This window comes from Phycodurus eques, chromosome 3 (assembly GCF_024500275.1).
Source record: "Phycodurus eques isolate BA_2022a chromosome 3, UOR_Pequ_1.1, whole genome shotgun sequence".
NCBI classification, from domain to species: domain Eukaryota; kingdom Metazoa; phylum Chordata; class Actinopteri; order Syngnathiformes; family Syngnathidae; genus Phycodurus; species Phycodurus eques.
The window spans coordinates 16,336,934-16,356,262 of NC_084527.1; the positions used below are offsets into that span (position 1 = coordinate 16,336,934).

The following is a 19,329-nucleotide window of genomic DNA, read 5'->3' on the forward strand; positions in this document are numbered from 1 at the left end:
GTGTTAAAACACATGGGTGTGGCACACCTTGCTGGGTGTCCTATCCACTTAAGATATATTACAAATAAAAATACAAAATAAAAAAATAAATAAATAAAAATCCCTCAACTAAATGCCTCCATTTTCCTATCAAGAAAAAAAAACAGGTAACAGGTCATTCCAGAAATGGAGAACAACTTCGGCACCAACATTTTTGAAATATTTACCTTTTTTTTTTTGATAAATAGTTGTTCTCAAGAAAAGCAGGTTTCATATAATTATATTATCGGATTCATCCAGCTCAACCATCAATGTTACACTTTTTACAAAATACTTATTTATGACATTATATATTTTGCTGCATTTGGCCCAACCCAGTCACAGATACTCAGGCACCAGAAAATCATAAACATTTCCAAAATATTGCTGAATAATTACAATTAAATAAAAAAATAACTTATTTTGAATACTAATTTTAGTATTACTCCATCTACAGTAACAGTGTTGCAAATCAATGCTAGAGTTTTTTTCTCAAGCATATATGCGAGCTGTATTTGCTGTTATGCTAACCGGTCAAGAACAAACAGCCCTATAATAAAAGAGAGAAAACCTATGATATTAGAATATATTTTTAAGAGAAAGCATGGTGGAGGGCAGGGTTTCTGTGTAAAGTTCTTTCTTTGTAAAGTTCTTTCACAACAAACTCATCCAAGCATGCCTTTATGGACCTTGCTTTGTAGGGCCTTCCCCCAAATATTCCCACACAAAGTAGGACACATAGCTGTATAATTATTCAAAATGAAGATTGAAGAGAGAAGTTAGATGTGGAAATGGATGCTTGAATGACATAATAATCAATTGGGTTGTGTGTCCCAAGTTTTTTTATTTTCTTTTTTTTTTGTCCGTCTCATGAGCGAGAGCAGACGTCATTAACAGAAAGGTCAGATATGTATAATCTCACTCTTGGCTTTAGGCACAGTCAGACAGACATTCCTGCTACTCTGGCCTTGAACACTGCATTGACATCATTGCAGGGTGAGGGAGTTTATTGTGTCCTTTGTTTTCAGAGCTCAATACCAGCACCTGCCAGTAGATGTCTGTCTTCAGTCTTCCACAGCACAAAGGAAATTTCATTATGAGCAAGGGGGGCGGGGCGCACAATGTCTCAGTTGAACACCGAGATGAAATACATTTCACCACAAATTCCATCACAAATTAAGTGACTGAATTGTATTTTGAGTGACTGAATTGTAATTAAGTGACTGAATTGTATTTTGAGTAACGTTGTTCTTAAAGCTGACACACTCTTGTTTCCAGTTAACCTGATCACCTGTGGATTGTTCCAAACAGGTGTCTTTTGAGCATTTCTCAACTTTTCCAGGCTTTTGTTGCACCTGTCCCATCTTTTTGGGAACGTGTTGCAGGCATAAAATTTAAAATTAGAAAATATTTGCAAAAAAAAACCAAAACGACCAAAAAAAACACTAACCTTCACCAGTTTGAACATCAACGATATCATCTTTGTAGTGTGTTCAGTAGACTATAGAGCAGGTTGGAAAGGATTTGCAAATCATTGTTTTCTGTTTTTATTTACGTTATACAAAACGTCCCAACTTCATTGGAATTGAAGTTCGTAAATAAATATACATATATATTTAAGGCTGTGTGTTAAAAGTTCAATTTGAGTGTAATGTTTTAGTGGCTTACAATAATATAAAATATACTTTTTTAGAAATGCAGTGAAAACCCTGTTTCGGGAGAACCCACACTGTATAAAATTATGCAGGTATGCCTAATGTTGTGGCCGTTGGGTATATTTGTACGTGGCGAAAGATGACGTTCAAATCCACTGTGTCTGTTTTTTTTCCTGACTGAACTTGAACGCCCCACCCAACTCCTCCCACGGCAGGAGTTGGGTGAGTAGTGTCCGTGACGACACATTACGGGGGCGTGTCCTTTGATGAAATCAGCTGGGGAAACAACAACAGAAAAGGAGGTGGCTCAGACTGCAACCGAGTGTCTGGGCCGGTAAATGTGTACATTGCAACCCATAAAAGTATTCTCTCTCGTGTATTTTATCACCGGTGGATGATTTTAAACTGAACCGAAGCTCGTGAGGCTCCGAGAAGGCGGCCACGGGAAGCAGGAAAAGAGGGGAGTGTGAGAGGGCAGAGGTCCTTTTGGTCCCCTTGCAGATCCATGCTCTTTGTGTCAAGTGGACCCGAACACGACCACCTATTTGTTCTTCCCTGCGTGTCCTTGCCTGGTTTGCGAGACAGGCACACCGGCAGAGTGGCATGTGGGTCAATTCCGGAACCGTCGGAAGGTAGGGACCCCCCCCCCCTTCACCTTCTCAAAAAAAAAAAAAAACCACGACCACATGCTCCCAATTCCATCGCATCCATCTGCTCTTTTGCTCCTAAAAGTTGACACCGTTCTCTTCGGGCCGTGCTATTTATTTTATTTTTGTGTGTGTGTGTGCACTTATACTTTTATGCTCTGCTCCTTTCGTCACTAATGGCCTCCCTCGTAGATGCATCGCGTTTTATTGTAAACTGATATGTTTACAGTGGTGGGATTCTTATTCTTATTATTGCCCTGCCTGCTACAACTGAGGTGTTACGTGTCTTCGTGCAGTGGATGGGCTTGGCGTGTTATGCAAGATTTATCAGCTGCATCTTTCTGGGATGATACCTACCTCGTATTACTTACACGTGCTGATTTTTTTTAAATTTTGAACGTTTTTTGTTTGTTTGTTTTTTTTTTTTTTTTGCTCTACGCACCCCAAGATGTATTTAGCTTGATGTGCACGCTCGATTTCCCCCAAAATATGAATGAATCAGGTGCTTGTGAATGGGAGGGGGTGCTTCATTCAGTGATAAGTGTCATCTCAAGAGCTGGGTGCGCGTGCACGTCCCGGCTGTGATGTGACGATGGCAGACGGTTTTCTGCAGGGAAAATGTTAGTTTGACCGCACGTGCGCGCCCACACGCACGCGGGTAATGCTTGCCCTGTGGCTATGACGTCAGCAGAGGGGTTGCGTTACGCAGGTGGCACAGTGAGGTTGACAGGGCGTGCATGCTGATCGGAATAAAATCCATCTAATTTAAAACAACAACAACAACAAAACAATCAGTAGTCAATCATATTCACGTTAGGTATTTGTGGAAATAATGCATTCATATTTTGCAGTCTTTGTCTTTTGACCAACGCTTATATTTGCAAATAATCCTATTTTTACATGGAATGGTGCTCAGCTGTACCAACCACAACATTAGGTACAGTGCATAATCTAATGCAGTGGTTCTAATCTCAACCAGTGTGCCATGGCACATAAATCTTCTGTGAGAGATCATTAGGTGTGCCGTGGGTTTGGTCTGAAAAGTATTCAATACAAACAATGTATCTTTGTTCATCTATCTATGCCAGTGATGTATACTGATTGGAAGAACAATTACATGTTTTCCCACTAGATGGCAGTTAACCTATGTAACAACTTTTTGTGACATTTTTGTTTGGTGTTGCGCTTTGAGATTTTTTTTTTCTAAAGTAAAAAATCTGCCTTGGCTCAGTAAATAAAGGTTAGGAAACGCAAGTAATGATATCCAATACAAGAGCTGAATCACAAATTCTTTTGCCTCCCACTACTTGTACGAGTGAACCTCATGCTGCCGTCATATGTAGAGCAATACCCAGGGACTTTAGTGTGTGTGAATGGCTTTAGATAGCACAGCCCTGGCACAACCCTGGCAGCCTGCATTTATGTGACTGGTGTGGATGCCCCCGTATCAAGTCAAGGTGGAAGGTAAACCATAAATAAATGGAGTGCATGTTTTATTACATGCTGATGTCATCTTTTGAATGAACGTGCCTTGTTGGGGTAGGGATACATAAATAGTGGTTTGATATGGGGAAAACTAGCTCCCTTGTTGCATTCTTAAGTGCCCATGGAACAATTGGCCAGTTTGGCACCTTGCTTAAAATCACTCCTGCTGTGAGTGTCTCTGCTGGTCAGTCACAGGCCGCATTCTTAACCAGTTGTCCACCAATTGTCCCATCTGTTCTAATATGGTAACCGCCGCTCTACAAGACACCATGCCTCAATTAATTGCCAGCTGCGTGGTCCGTTATAATAAATAAAACACTGCTCCCAAAATAGATGGCCCCTTTCTCCCCTCTGGAAAAAAATCAATAAAACAGATGGTATAATTTTACTCCCCCTGGTTTGATTCCTCCTTTCACATCTGTTGTTTGTTGTCAATAAAGAAAATGTAGTCACATGCCCATTCCTAAAAATATACGTGTCCAATACAGTTCAGAGGTTCATAGCTCGAATCTCTGCTCTGGCCTTCCTGTGTTGAGTTTTGATGTCTTCCCTGTGATTGTGTGGGTTTTCTCCGGGCACTCTGGTTTGCTTCCACATCCCAAAAACATCCATTCCATCCATTCTCAACACCGCTTATCCTGGTTCGGGTCACGGGGCGCTGGAGCCTCTCTCCGAGCTGGCTTCAGGCGAAAGGCGGACTACACCCTGAACCGGTCGCCAGTCAGTCGCAGGGCACATATAGACATGGACAACCATTCACACTCACATTCACACCATCACTGAGTGGGAACTGAACCCACGCTGCTCACACCAAAGCCAAGCGAGTGTACCACTACACTATAAGTGCAGTTACAGTTCAGTTATCTTTAACTTTTAAGTACAAAACATTTGCATTTAATTTTGAAGAACTGTTTTTTCATTTAAGGTACACTTTTACCTAGCTCATGTGCAACTCATTTTTAATCATTTAAGTACACATTTTGGATTTTCCTCCGTTTGAGGGCAGGGGTCAATATTCTAAAAATGCATTTCTTGTAAATAAGTTTCCCCCATAATCTCTCTCTCTCTCATCAACACTATGAGGAAATTCAGCGGGTCGGGGCAAAACAAACACTCTTTACGTGTTGATACTACAATAGCAATGTTAATATAGTGAACAGAGCATTTGGTACAAAGGTTGTAGAGGGGAACAAGCTGAGAGGTGGACAAGGAGTAGGTGGCAAACATGGTCAGTGAAGGAGGAATGAAGGACAAGAAAGGAGGGCATGAAGAAGAGCTTAGTATTGTTGCCGTGAAGAGAGGAGAACGTGGTTGACACTGTCGTTCCTTGAGATGTGTGCATTTTCTTCATCCGACTGAGTGTATATGAACACCAGCGCCCTCAGCAGCGGGCGAGGCAAGTTTGTGTCGGCTTGCATGTCTGTGCCGTGTCTTTTGAGGTCTACCGTCAGCCATCGGGGGAGCCAAGCAGAGGCTACAGACCCGATTATGTAAGCAGTCTGTGCCAGCTGTGCCTCTGGCACTCACTGTCTCCAACACCTAGATAACACAAACAAAGGCTAGTAAAACACTTGTCACCAAATTAAGAAGAATACGTTGCGTGTGTGATAACACTGTTTAACCCATTTCCTAACCCATTTCCTCCAACAATGCTTACAAATCAAAGTCGAGCCTGGGTTATTTCAAAGCTGTGGTGAGAGAGTTTTAACATAATGTGAGTGATTGTTGAGGTCATGACTTGCCAAGCAGAGAAACAAGAGACTCGCTCATGTGATCTGGATGAACTCTAGGCCAAAGAGATGGGACTAAAAAAAGGGGTGAGTTTTGGGATAAGGGTTTTTGCTTCCATGGGTCCCAAAAGGTGTTACATAACAGAAAAGCAGACAGACAGGGGGAGGGGGGCACGGGAGGGCGTAGGCGATGGGTCTAATGCTGCTTCTTACTGTCATTCAGTAAGTTGTGACGGCTATAGATAGATGTATACATCTAGTTAGTTAGATGGATGTGAGTGACCATGTATCGGAGCATTTCAGTGGGAGAATATCTTAATGTTAGAAAGGAGGAGGGGGAGTTTTAGTCTGTGGGAGAGGTGGTGTGGTTGAGTGGGCACAGCTGGGAATAAGCCAGACAAAGCTCAGCAGCAGTCAGATGAATGAAGTGTCTTAACAAGTAGAAACACAGGAGCAAAAAGATGCACAGCTTTGTGACAAAATGTCTGTTTCAACGCATTTTGCATTCACATTTACACATAGTGTTAATGCTGCTGTAGAGTGAAAATAAATGTCAGAAATTGAACACGCCACAGAGAAGAGTATTGTTAACAACCCTGCCAAATGATTAAAAAACAAACAGCCAATTATATAAAATGAGGCTTCAAAATCGTGAAAAAACCCAAGCCCTTGTCTCCGTTTTCAAACACTGTGGGCGTGTCCACTGAATGCGCTGAAACCACGTCCTGCTCAACTGTCAACTGTCCATAAAATACCACCGCAATGACCTGGAAAACTCGATGCTACTTTATCTAGCATCTCTCTTATGCCTCCACATATGTTTGCGCTGTGAAAATACAACACTTGACCCTCTGGTGGCTGGAATATGTTCCACCGGTCATCGCGGGAGTTTCCACGCTGCGACAACAAGGCGCTCGAAATCAGCCTCGTTGATCCACAAGCTGGCTGTCAGGTCGGAAAAAATTACTTCGCTCTTCTACCTTCTCTCCGTGACGTGCGCACACCCACGGCCGACAACGAGGCACTCTATCGCTAGCTCATTATGGCTGTAAACTTTAAAAACAGGAAATACTCTGAATTCAAATTTATATACAATGTTTTAAAAAAAGATGCATGCATTGACGCTGTTTGTTAACAAAATAAATACTCTGCACATTTGTTCCGAAAGTTGAAAACAAAATGAATGCACATTTCAAATCAAACTTTATCAATCGGATACAGTTGTAGCATTGTAGAAAGTGTGAAGATTGAGAAAATGTTCTAGCAACAAATCAATAAAGTTGAACTATGGTATGATTTTGAGTGTAAAATTGTAGAATGCAAGCAATCACAGAATGTTGAAACTGTACCCTGTATGCACATTTACATGAAATTTAAAGAAAAAATAAAAGGCTACATTTAAAATTTTGACAGAATATAACAATTTGACACTATTCATGCATAGTATTACAGATATTTCAGCGATTAAATTAGCGCAATGCAGGATTGCTGCTTGTTGAGGAAGAATGTAAAAAAAAAAAAAAAAAATACTATGCATGCAGCAACCCAACAACGCGGGGCACTTTTTGTGATTACCCACCCTCATTTTGACATCACTCCCTTTATGCATGTCCACAGGCTCTTGTTTGTGCATTCAATATAACAAAGCGAAAAAATTGAATTTTCCCCTATTGGGTACGGCTAAAAAGATTCTTCTTTTTGTTGTTCCTTTTCCTGCATACATTCCAACAGTCATCTTTGCTGGCATGCAGGGGGGATGATTGCAACACAGATCAATTCTAGACAATTGTGTGCAGTTAACAATAGGTCATTGGCTAAAAATGAAACGTGAGCTTAGCAGCTTCTCTTTCCGTTCCTCTGAGCTGCACTGCTGCACCCTTATAACCGCAAGGCTTCTTCCGCAACTCTCTATAAATAATTGTGGTAGCCTGGATAAGCTCATTACAATTCAAATGCAGACCAGATAGCAGGTGCTTTACATGTCAGTAATGCGTGAGGAGATAATTAGGTTATGGCTTATGACCGACACGCGACCGAGGCCGTTGTAGGACCACAGATGGACTGGTCGCTCTGGATCGCCCTGAGTGTCTGTCCACACCAGCAGCTGCTCCTGGTTATATCGCTGCTTATCACTAACCAGCAGGCACTAAACATGCACAAACAGTACATGCTTCCGGTCTTTTAGCCTTTTGTCACTCTTAGTTCCTCTCTCCAAGAGCTAGGATAAGGGCCAAATTCTTACCATGCATGTACATGTTTGGTTATTTTTGGTTTTGCACTTTTGATCCCTGTGGCATGACCGACTGATTGTAATACCGGGTGACAGTCCTCTCCTCCTCCCTAAGACTGAAATAATCCCTCCCTGGCTCGTCTCTCTGGAAATCCCACTCCCATATCTGATTTTACATGGGAAGCACTGAGTGCTAATAACGTCATAACCTCAGGCTTTTTTAAAATTTTATTTTATTTTTATTTTCATCAGAATCCGTACAGTCCAATTCATTTTAGCCTTATTTTGCATTTTTATCATGTCTGTAGATGTTTGACATTAATACCAGAATGTAAACAATATTTCAGCTCAAAGTGACAGTTGACATGAGCTTGTTCTTTAGTAGTTGAGACTTTGGTATCTTTCTCAAGGGCACTTTGACAGTGCTTGGAAAGCAAACTCTTCTCAGGCCCTAGTTACCTTTTTATTTCCTCCAATCTTTACTACCATGAGCACATGACACTCTTGTCCTCATAGCAAAGTTTTTACAGACCGAGTTACTGCCTCGAGGCTACCAAAATACAGGGTATCAACATTAGTACAAAAGGGTAAAGTGAGATACAGTCAGGGTCCTTGGATTGGTCGACTGAGCGTTGTCACTTCTGTTTGACAAAGCACCTTTTCTCAAACATAACTGATGTTGAAATAAACCACCAAGTTTTGGACAAACAAAAAAAAATGCAAAATGCTCTGTCATTAAAAAACACAAGCTTGGTGAGGGTTTACCATTTCAAACTGTGCTTGCGCAAAAGCATCCACAGTTCATTGTAACTCTCGATTGAAGTGTAGCCTCCCACTTGGCCATCAAGCAACCTTTTTCCTAATATGTTACCTAATATGTATATGAGGTTATTAGAGAGAGATTATTGGATACGTTGGATTCATAGTTGTCCCTCCACCCACCGCATCTACCGAAATTCTTTGTGAACAAAGTATGAGTCACCGTATTTAGATCATGTTAAAAGTGTGGTTTTAGTTGTACTTGAGATCTTAACACACTCTATATACTCTCTATAGTTTCTTTCAATTTCCGAGACGTTTTGCTCATCGGTTAATTGTGATTCAATACAGAGTCAAATGTTTCATTTAACTGACCCTATTATTGAAACCTGGTTGTTTTGTTCAATTGTTATGGCACATTTTCATTTTATAAAAGTAGAATGGATGCCAGGTGGAAATAATTTGTGATTGTCTAAAACCATGCCTTATTAGTTCTAAAGATCTTAGACTACAATGAAAAATCTATCACACCACCATTGTCATTTAGAGCGTGAAGATGACTGGAACCTCAAACTAGGCTGGGGGCTACATGTTAGTAGAATGCAGATTACTGCATTTCTCCCTTACATGGAGTGTGTGTCACAGCCAGACAGGCATTAAGGAAAATTAATTAATACTAATTTGTAACATTGCAAAGACACTTGTGTTATCAGCATATTTAATTCAGGGAATTGACTCGTTTCTCAAACTCATACAGACAAAGGTTGCCCACTGTCCTGACTGATGTAATCGGTGTCGCTTTTGCATGTTAATGAGGATGTCTGTGGGGTGTTTCAGCACAGGACCAGTTGTTGGTTGATAAGCAGGTTGGAGATGTGTGACGAAATGAAGTACAGGTCAGGCCTCATAGTGCGGCTCATGTCTAGCGAATGGATGCCATATTTACCTGATGGTATCAGTTGGTGCCGGAGTAAAGACAACCACGTCAATGGAATACCAAGCAGGGGCCTTTTATGAATGTTTCATAGGCTCTATTTATGAGTCTGCCGAGTGGTTCTTTGAAAAAGTTTCAGGGATTTTTGGATCGGTAAAACTGTGTGCGGGGGATGGTTATGCAATAGAAAAGCTTGTACAAGGACTCTTGTGTGTAGAAATTTGGCATTCAAAACTGTGCTTTGTGTTTGGCCAAATAAACAATGGTAATGCTGTCTTCCGAAAAAAATATTCCAACACTGATATTCAGTACGAACATAGAAAGTCCATAGAGCTGTACATCTGATCTCCTGCGTTTGCCTATGTTGTTGACAGATGGTCAGTCAGACACATTTTGTTAATATTGTGGAATTGATTGTCTTTAAAAAACTCATAAAGTGAGTTCAGAGATTTTATTTTTATTTTTTTCTGAACACGTTATACATGTTTGAAGATAATTGCTGAAAACGTGCAAATAATGAACTATGGAGTACTGTATTGTGGCGATATAGCGATAAACTGAGGTTTCACGCATGAAGCAAACACGCCCACAGTGTTTGAGAGTCAAAACATCTTGATTTTGAAGGCTCATTATATATACATGGTGATATTTAAAAAACTTTTTTTTTTAATTATGATGTTGTTTACAGCAGTCTTCTCTGTGGCATGTCAAATGTACACGACTTACTTATTTTCACTTTACAGGGACCTAAAGCAATCATTTGGGCAAAATGGAGTACATGACTTTGCTGAAACCTGCAGAGGCACTGTGATTCAGTCCTAAATAGTTCAACATGAAATAGGAGTTCAGAACATTCAGAGAGCTTCTCCCATCCGATTTATTAAATAAAAAAAATAAAAAACAATAAATTTGCCAATTTTCCTCTCAGTTCATAAGGACGTTTTGTCAAATGCCCTATCCTATGTTCTACCTAAGTAAGGTAACTAAAATAGTCAAAACACCACGGACTAGGATGTAATACTACAATCCGGATTACAACCCAAATAATAAACATATGGTTAAATGACTACCACTTTGATTGTGTCACTCAATAGAGAGCATTATCTTTGTTTAGATAAATTGCTTTTTATTGCTCTTGTTTTGGTGTTTGCTAAGCTTCACGTCATTATATTTTTACTTCTGTATCATAAACAATTCTGAAAAATGCTGTTGAACATGCACAAAGTGGCTAGATATAAGATTAGATATGCAAGGTGAGAAAAGACATCATCTCTCTTTTTCTATGTCCTTTTCTGGTTACTGTAACAGAAATAGCTCTGCAGGCCCTGCACGTGTTCTGTAGAGAAGTTGGCAGAGTCCTCGAAATTCTGGTCAGTGACGCTCAGTGCCCTGACAAAGCCTCCCTAGCCTGGCTTGCAGTTAGAAACCACTGTGCCGACATGCCAAGAGCTTTAAGTGTCCCACTGATGACTCATTCCTCTTGGAAAGCCTTATCAATAGAACTCTTCATTTTTCATAAACTGACCTCTTAATTTCTCTTCCCTTCTTCCTAGGGCCCTCTCCATGGATATAGACACAGACTATGAGCGGCCCAATGTGGAAACCATTAAATGTGTGGTGGTAGGGGATAATGCAGTGGGCAAGACCAGACTCATATGTGCCCGGGCTTGCAATGCCACCCTCACACAGTATCAGCTCCTCGCCACCCACGTGCCAACCGTCTGGGCCATCGACCAGTATCGTGTATGCCAGGAGGTGGGCACACACATACACAAGACACACAGGATAATGTGTGGAGTAAACTAAATGACTAAAAGAAAAGTTGCACTTAAAGCAATAGACTTGTGTTAAGGCATTTTTGTGTGTTACAGGTTTTAGAGAGGTCCCGGGATGTTGTGGACGAGGTCAGTGTGTCCCTCAGGCTCTGGGACACCTTCGGGGATCATCACAAGGACAGACGATTCGCCTATGGCAGGTGAGCGCACTCACACACACACACACACACACACACACACACACACACACACACGCACACAAATCCAAATCATTGGCTTGACCACAATCCTATTTTTCTTTTTTTACATTAATTACAGATATTTTAAAGCCTAGAACTTTTAAAGTGAAAAGAAAAAACACGCTGGCGGGGTTGAGATTATTGTGACATAACTCACCAGTCAATCCCACACTAACAGGGCCAAAGAATTTATAAGGTTTTTCCTCTGTGACCCAACCACCAGCGCTTTTTAGCTGAACTCTGCCCTCAGGCTGTTACACCCTTCCTTCCAGCAGACATGATTGGATCATGGGTTGATCCTCTTACTCGGCATGCCTGGTTCAAAGCTGCTTTATTGGCATGAAATGCAAAAATAATTAAGCAAAACGGGCAAAGAGAATGTCAAATTATATAGAGAAAAGTATTTTCAATTTGTCACTTAAACTGCTGTTGACAAAATCTGTTAGTGCCAGAATGCTGTTGTTTACTGGCACTGTGGCAAAATGCAGCCAATTCCAAAAGATGTGCCAACATAGCAGCCATGTTGAAAGTGGCATGATGACGTGGCGGCCATGTTAATATCTATTGTGTACTGTACGTAGAGCACTAGCAGAGAGAGAGAGGCATGGCGGCAGTGTTAACTGAGGAATACAAAACACAAGTCCCTGGAGTCTGGAACATGCTATTTTTGGTACAGTAACATTCGTTCGCCTTTGGCAATGGATTTCGGACTAGGAAGTACAATAATTCCTCGCAGCTCTTGAAAGCAACTCTGTACGTCAACAATGCCACCATGACCAAACACACAGGCGTGGTAGGTTTGGATAAAATGTGAAATTTTCAAGCTTTTTAAAAATATTTATTTACAATAACCTTGTACTGTACTGGGTGCTTTAGGCCACAAAAAAACCTACAAAACAATAATTTTGTACTGTACAGTAATATGGGTGCTTAAGGTCTAAAAAAATAAATAAATAAAATCGCTTCAATGTAACGGACAATCGGCTATACTGGACAGCCCACTGCCCCTATTAGTGCATTCTATCGAGGTTTCATTGTATGGTGTTCGAGCATTTTTTTTCGAGCAAAGGTACCTGCGTCTTGCATTTTGACACTATGCAAGTGCCCGACTTTACAGATAGATGATTAAACAGAAGTTGCAAAACATGTTTCCCTGCCTAAAGGTTTAGAAAAAAGAGAGCTTTTTAAAATAAAAATATGCCGTAGTTCCTACTAATCCCAGTGCATCAGCTCTATTTTTGTACCAAATCCTACTAAATTCAAATGAAAACAGGCTCCAGACATCCAGTAATAGAGCTCTTTGACAACGTAATTTTCATTTGCTTATTTCGATTTTCCATCATCTTAATGAGCCTGTTGATTTTCAAAGTCACAACAACAAGACTCAAGATCGCACAGTCATACATGTACCGTGGATATCAAAAGTCCCCATACCCTTGTTCAAATGCAAGGTTTTGTGATAAAATTCTAAAGGTTCCTGCGTCCGAACTGAGCCGTGCTGCATGAACTGATGAAGCCTGCTTGGATGAGAGGTGAAACGTCTTTTAAGACAAACAGAACAGTCCAACTGTCTCCTTGCATGCAAATTTTTATTAAATTGTCTCTCATTTGCTCTCAATGTGCTTGTCCTGTTTCTTGTCTATTAATCGACATAAGTTTTATCTGACAGAGGGATGTCCAGTTCTTGGTAATGTCACTTTTGTGGCATATTTTCCCCACTTAATGATGACTGTCTACACTGGGTACAATGGTATATTTAATGCCTTGTAAATGCTTTTGTACCTTTCTCCTGACTGCTACCCTTGAACAATGAGACGTCTTCTGATGCTGTGGAAGCTCTCTGCGGACCATGGCTTGTACTGTAAGATGTGACGACAAGAATGTGACGAAAAGCCTACTAGAACAACACAATTTTGGGTTAATCAGAGGCACTTTAAATAGTGGCAGGTATGTGTTGTCCCATTTAAAAAGAGTTTGAATGTGACTCCTTAAATCTTAACACAGTCACATCCCCAGATGTACGAGGGTGTGCACACTTGTACAAGCATATTAGTTCTTTTTACTTTCCCTCTCGAAAATATTTCATTTCACAGGGTGGTTAGACATAGTGTATATATATCCACTGTACAACACTATGCAGTGGTTCAGTTTTCACAACAGAAGGTCGATGCATTTTGCATCGCCTTGACACCTTTTGGTGTAGCCAAGCAACAGACATGTATTTGCGTATCTATTTGTGGCACCAAATACTTCGCCTCTGTTGTGTTATTACATTCTTACTGAGTGTGTGTTTACTCAGTTGTTTTTCCCTGTTTGTGTATGTTTCCACACCCTTCCTAATGTTCCGGATGCTTTGTCAGCCTGCAGTCAGCTGATAAAGATGCAGCGCCAGCTCAGCTGTTTTCTGCCTGCCCGCTTGCCTGATGTCTGCAGTGGCAGGCATCAACCTCTCCTCCCCTCCTCCTACTCTTCCTCCTCCTCCTCCCCGCCCATCTTTGTCCATTCACTTGTTCATAGCTGCACATCTCACCTCTCATGGATGCATGGCTAAGCTCACATCACTGCCCCTTCTTCTTCCACTCTTTGTTGATCCCAAAACATGACATCAAGCTTTGTCACATGCTTTATTAGGATTGGAAAATGCAGGCTGGGAAAAAAAGCACAATCTTATACTGAAAATAGGCTAAGTCACACTTAACCTCAGCCTCAACTATGTTTTTTCTATTTTCAATCTGATGCAATGTACTGTAATTAAAAAAGAAAATGTTTTTCCTGCTAATTAAAGCCATTTCTAAAGAAGCATTGTTCTCGCAAACTGATTTAGAAGCTTGTCATATTTGTGCTACATGGAGAGGTACTATGTGACAGTAAGCTAATATACTTATTTCATTTTTGTTTAGAAAAGTCTGAATTATGATAGGATATGTCTAATGTGCTTGTGTGTTTGTGTGTATATGCATGTGTGTGTGTGTCGCGTCTTACATAATCAAGAAACTGGTGACCTTTGTACCGTGGATGCACCACATAAACGCATGCAACGCTGGCAAGCCCATTTATATCACATAATAGCTGGCTGTCAATTATTAGCCATAACACAGTCTTTAAATCCACACAAATCATTCACATTATATCTAGAAAGTCGCAACCTGAACAGTCACACCATGCAAAACACGCAGAAGCAAAGATAATCCTCGATAAACTTGATTTCATGCATAACATTTCTTATTGGATACACGACAGCCACTGTGACTGTAGTGTAGTTAGGATGGCAAAGCAGTGATCCTATTAGCATACTTGTTCAATCCATGGTGGTAACACTTGGCTGTGTGTCCAAGTGTGATGTAATGGCTTGCTAGCGTATTGTACTGTATGTCAAAGGGAACATTATTAGCGTAGGTGAGATTACAGTAGGAAAAGTAAGCAAGCAGTGTATGCACTGCAAAAAATAAATAAATCATGCTTTTCATCATGCGTTCATGCAACTTGTCATGAGGCACACTTCAAACACACGAGGAATGTTAGCCTGTTGGTTGGATCGAGCAATACCTATACATACATAAACACAGTTACAGCGGCTGGAATAAGTATTTAACACGTCAGCGTTTTTCTCACTAAATATATTTCCAAAGGTGCTAGTGACATGAAAATTTCACCAGATGTTCGGAACAACCCAAGTAATCCATACGTACAAAGAAAGTAGAACAAATAAGCTCAGAAATTAAGTTATGTGTAATAATGTGAAATGACAGAGGGAAAGCGTATTGAACACGCCAAGTGGTATTTATTTTATACTTTGTACAAAAGCCCTTGTTTGCAATGGCAGGTTCAAGACAACTCCGGTATGGAGAAACTAGTCACATGCATTGCTCTGGTGTGATTTTTGTCCCATTCCGTCACACAAGCAATCTTCAAAACTTGAAGGTTCCATGGGCTTCTTTTATGGACATTGAGTTTCAGTTCTTTCCATAGATTTCAGTTCTTTCCATAGATTTTCGATTGGCTTCAAGTCAGGTGATTGGCTGGGTCATTCTAGCAGCTTTACCGGTGTCGACCTTTCGGCTTAGCTCCTTCTTTACGACAACGGATCGATACAAAGTCCGCATCACTGCAGACGCTGCACCGATCCGCCTGTCGATACCCGTTCCATTCTTCCCTCACTCGTGAACAAGACCCCAAGATACTTGAACTCCTCCACTTGGGGCAGGATCTCATCCCCGACCCGGAGAGGGCACGCCACCCTTTTCCGACTGAGGACCATGGTCTCAGATTTGGAAGGGCCGCTTCTCATCCCAGCCACTTCACACTCAGCTGCTAACGGCTCCAGTTGGAGGTCACGGCTTGATGAAGCCAACAGAACCACATCATCTGCAAAAAGCAGAGATGCAATACTGAAGCCACCAAACCGGAACCCCTCTACGCCTCGCCTGCGCCTAGAAATTCTGTCCATAAAAGTTATGAACAGAAACGCTGACAAAGGGCAGCCTTAGCGGAGTCCAACCCTCACCGGAAACGAGTCCGACTTACTGCCGGATATGTGGACCAAACTCTGACTCCGGTCGTACATAGACCGAACAGTCCGTATCAGGGGGTTCGGTACCCCATACTCCCGAAGCATCCGCCACAGGACCCCCCGAGGGACACGGTCGAACGCCTTCTCCAAGTCCACAAAACACTGGTTGGGCGAACTACCATGCACCCTCGAGGACCCTGCCAAGGGTGTAGAGCTGGTCCACTGGTCCACGGTCAGGACGACAACCAAACTGCTCCTCCTGAATCTGAGATTCAACTTCCCGACGGACCCTCCTCTACGGCACACCTGAATAGACCTTACCAGGGAGGCTGAGGAGTGTGACCCCCCCCCCCCCCCCCCTGTAGTTGGCACACACCTTCCGGTCCCCTTTCTTAAAAAGTTGGACCACCACCCCGGTCTGCCAATCCAGAGGCACTGTCCCCGATGTCCACGCAATGTTGCAGAGGCGTGTCAACCAGGACAGCCCTATAACATCCAGTGTCTTGAGGAACTCCGGGCGAATCTCATCCACCCCCGGGGCCTTGCCACCAAGGAGCTTTTGAACCACCTCGGTGACCTCAACCCCAGAGATAGGAGAGCCCGCCTCACAGAACCCAGACTCTGCTCCCTTATGGGAAGGCGTGTCTGGGGAATTGAGGAGGTCTTCGAAGTATTCTCCCCACCGGCTCACAGCGTCCCGAGTCAAGGTCATCAGCGCCCCATCCCCACTATACACAGCGTTGATGGTGCACTGCTTCCGCCTCCTGAGACGCCGGATGGTGGACCAGAATTTCCTCAAAGCCGTCCGGAAGTCTTTCTCCATGGCCTCACCGAACTCCTCCCATGTCCCGAGTTTTTGCTTCATCGACCACCAAAGCTGCATTCCGCTTGGCCAGCCGCTACCCATCAGCTGCCTCATGAGTCCCACAGGCCAAAAAGGCCTGATAAGACTCCTCCTTTAGCTTGACGGCATTCCTCACCGTTGGTGTCTACCAACGGGTTCGGGGATTGCCGACACGACATGCACCAACCACCTTACGGCCACAGCTCCGGTCGGCCGCCTCGGCAATGGAGGCGCGGAACGTGGTCCACTCGGACTCTATGTCCCCCGCCTCCCCCAGAACATGAGCAAAGTTCTGACATGAGCAAAGACAACTTGGCTCCTAGGATCATTGGGACACACAAACGCCTCCACCACGATAAGGTGACGGCTCAAGGAGGGGTTATGGCATCCAAAGTGTTCAATTTTGTTCTCATCAGAACAGACTATATTCTACCAGTATTTAACTGACTTGTGCAAATGTTGTTCAGCAAACTTTAATCGAGCTTTGACTTTTTTTTTTTTTTTTTTTTTTTTTTTTTACAGCAATGGGGTCCTGTGTGGTGAGCGTCCATACAGGCCATGGCGGCTGAGTGCATTAATCACTGTTGTCCTTGTGACGACACTACCTGCTACTTCCATGTCTTTTTTAAGTGCTTCACAAGTTGTTCTTGGCTCTTGGACAACTCTTCCGATTATTCTTTGCACTCCTCTGTCACAAATCTTGAGAGGCGCACCTGATCGAGGCAAATTTACGGTGGTATGATTGGCTTTCCACTTACGTATTATGGCCCCAATCGTACTCACTGGAACGTTCAGAAACTTGGATATGTGCCTGTAACCAATGCCATCATTATGTTTTAGTTAGTTTGCGATGGTCTTGAGACAGCTCTCTGTTCTTAACCATCATGAGATTTGTCTTGACTCACGCCTTGGCAGTGAGACCTTTTGGTAGCCCATCAGTTAGGACTGAACCAGCTGGATTGCTGTTGATTATTGACAGATTTTCGACGACGTCTTGGCTTTCCATGCCTTTTTGAACCTCCCTTTCTTCATGTGTTCAATACTTTTTCCCTGTGTCATTTTACATTATTACACACAATTTAATTTCTGATCTTATTATTTCTACTTTCTTTGCATGTATGGGTTACTTGGGTTGTTCCCAACATATGGTGAAAATTTCATGTCAATCGCACCTTGAGAAATATATTTAGTGAGAAAAATGGTGACGTGTTAAATACTTATTTCAGCCGCTGCATATGGATATTTTCCTATGCAGTTTGAGCTTTTATTCACATAAAACGTGTTCTGGTCACAGAAAATTAACATTTTGGGAAATACTTAATAAAGCTGTCACCTTTGGTCACCTTGCTGTTATCGCATTACTGATCTAATATTATTATTATATTATTGTCTCATATTGTTTTTATTTATTTTTATTTTTTATTTTTTTTACTTCATATTCAAGCATGACATTCAGGAATAACTCCACTTCTGTCAACTATATGTCCACACGCAATATAAGATTTTCTTTTTTATTAAGCTTTTTCTGCATCATGCGTTTGAGTGGCTGAAATAGCTCCACTTTGAGACCTTATAGCACCACTCCGCTTTGGCATGCACATGACAACCTCTGAGTGCATCATTATATACTTTATGGACTTAGCCCCAAACATGTCTATACAAATACCTCTTCACATGTGGATATGGCCTGAAACATACAATTGTACGCTATGATGTATGAAAAAAAAAATATATATATTAATTGATAGTTGATGATTAATTGTACTATGCAAAAAAAAATAAAATAATAATCGAGTCAAACTGATTCACCAGTTCGAGTAATTGCAGAATGTGATACTGTCTGCCTTGTAATGGTGTTACTAAATGATCTGAATCACTGATATACAGCTCTTTTAAACATTACCAAGAAGCATGTACAAACATAGCACTGCTTTATTTATTAACAGATCAACCAGATATGTGTTTGTGTGTATATTTGTGTATGTACATGTTTATCCTTAGTAATCAGCCTTCTTTTTAAGAGAGAGAATACAGATGGGTCATCAAGATCAAAAACCTTCAGCTCGTGTATAGACACACACTGTACCTAGATTTGCCAGAATTACTTTTTTTAATGCTAAGTAATAATGTGCAGCAAATCAGTGGCGTCCCTCCCTCATGTGTTCCCTTGACTGTATCAAAGTTCTCAAACACAACCTGCTTTCATCTGCCCTCGTGTTTCCTGTCTTATCTCTGATCCCAGTTCAGTTTAAGCAGATGAAGTAACGACTGTTTATCTTCCTTCCTGCTCTCCAGGTCGGATGTGGTGGTGCTTTGCTTCTCTCTGGCTAATCCCAATTCCCTGCGCCATGTCCGCACCATGTGGTTTCCGGAGATCAAGCACTTCTGTCCACGGACGCCTATCATCCTGGTTGGCTGCCAGCTGGATCTCCGCTATGCTGACCTGGATGCAGTTAATCGTGCGCGTCGACCCCTTGCCAAGTGAGAAGCCTTCCATATCCGT

General features: G+C 41.9%; 1 protein-coding gene across 2 annotated transcripts in view; it reads left to right on the top strand.

The window, feature by feature from the left end:
- The window catches only part of rhobtb4 (Rho related BTB domain containing 4), a 54,580-nt gene that overhangs the window by 19,906 nt on the left and 15,345 nt on the right, over window positions 1–19,329 (top strand). Inside the window, exons 1-4 of one of the 2 annotated variants that reach the window (XM_061672257.1) lie at window positions 1,919–2,305; window positions 11,012–11,213; window positions 11,330–11,433; window positions 19,122–19,307. In XM_061672257.1, coding sequence (XP_061528241.1) covers window positions 2,277–2,305; window positions 11,012–11,213; window positions 11,330–11,433; window positions 19,122–19,307 — 521 coding nt within the window. In that variant the 5' untranslated portion in view covers window positions 1,919–2,276. Of the gene's footprint in view, window positions 1–1,918; window positions 2,306–11,011; window positions 11,214–11,329; window positions 11,434–19,121; window positions 19,308–19,329 lie in introns of those variants that run through there. The other variant, XM_061672258.1, reaches the window with a different exon arrangement.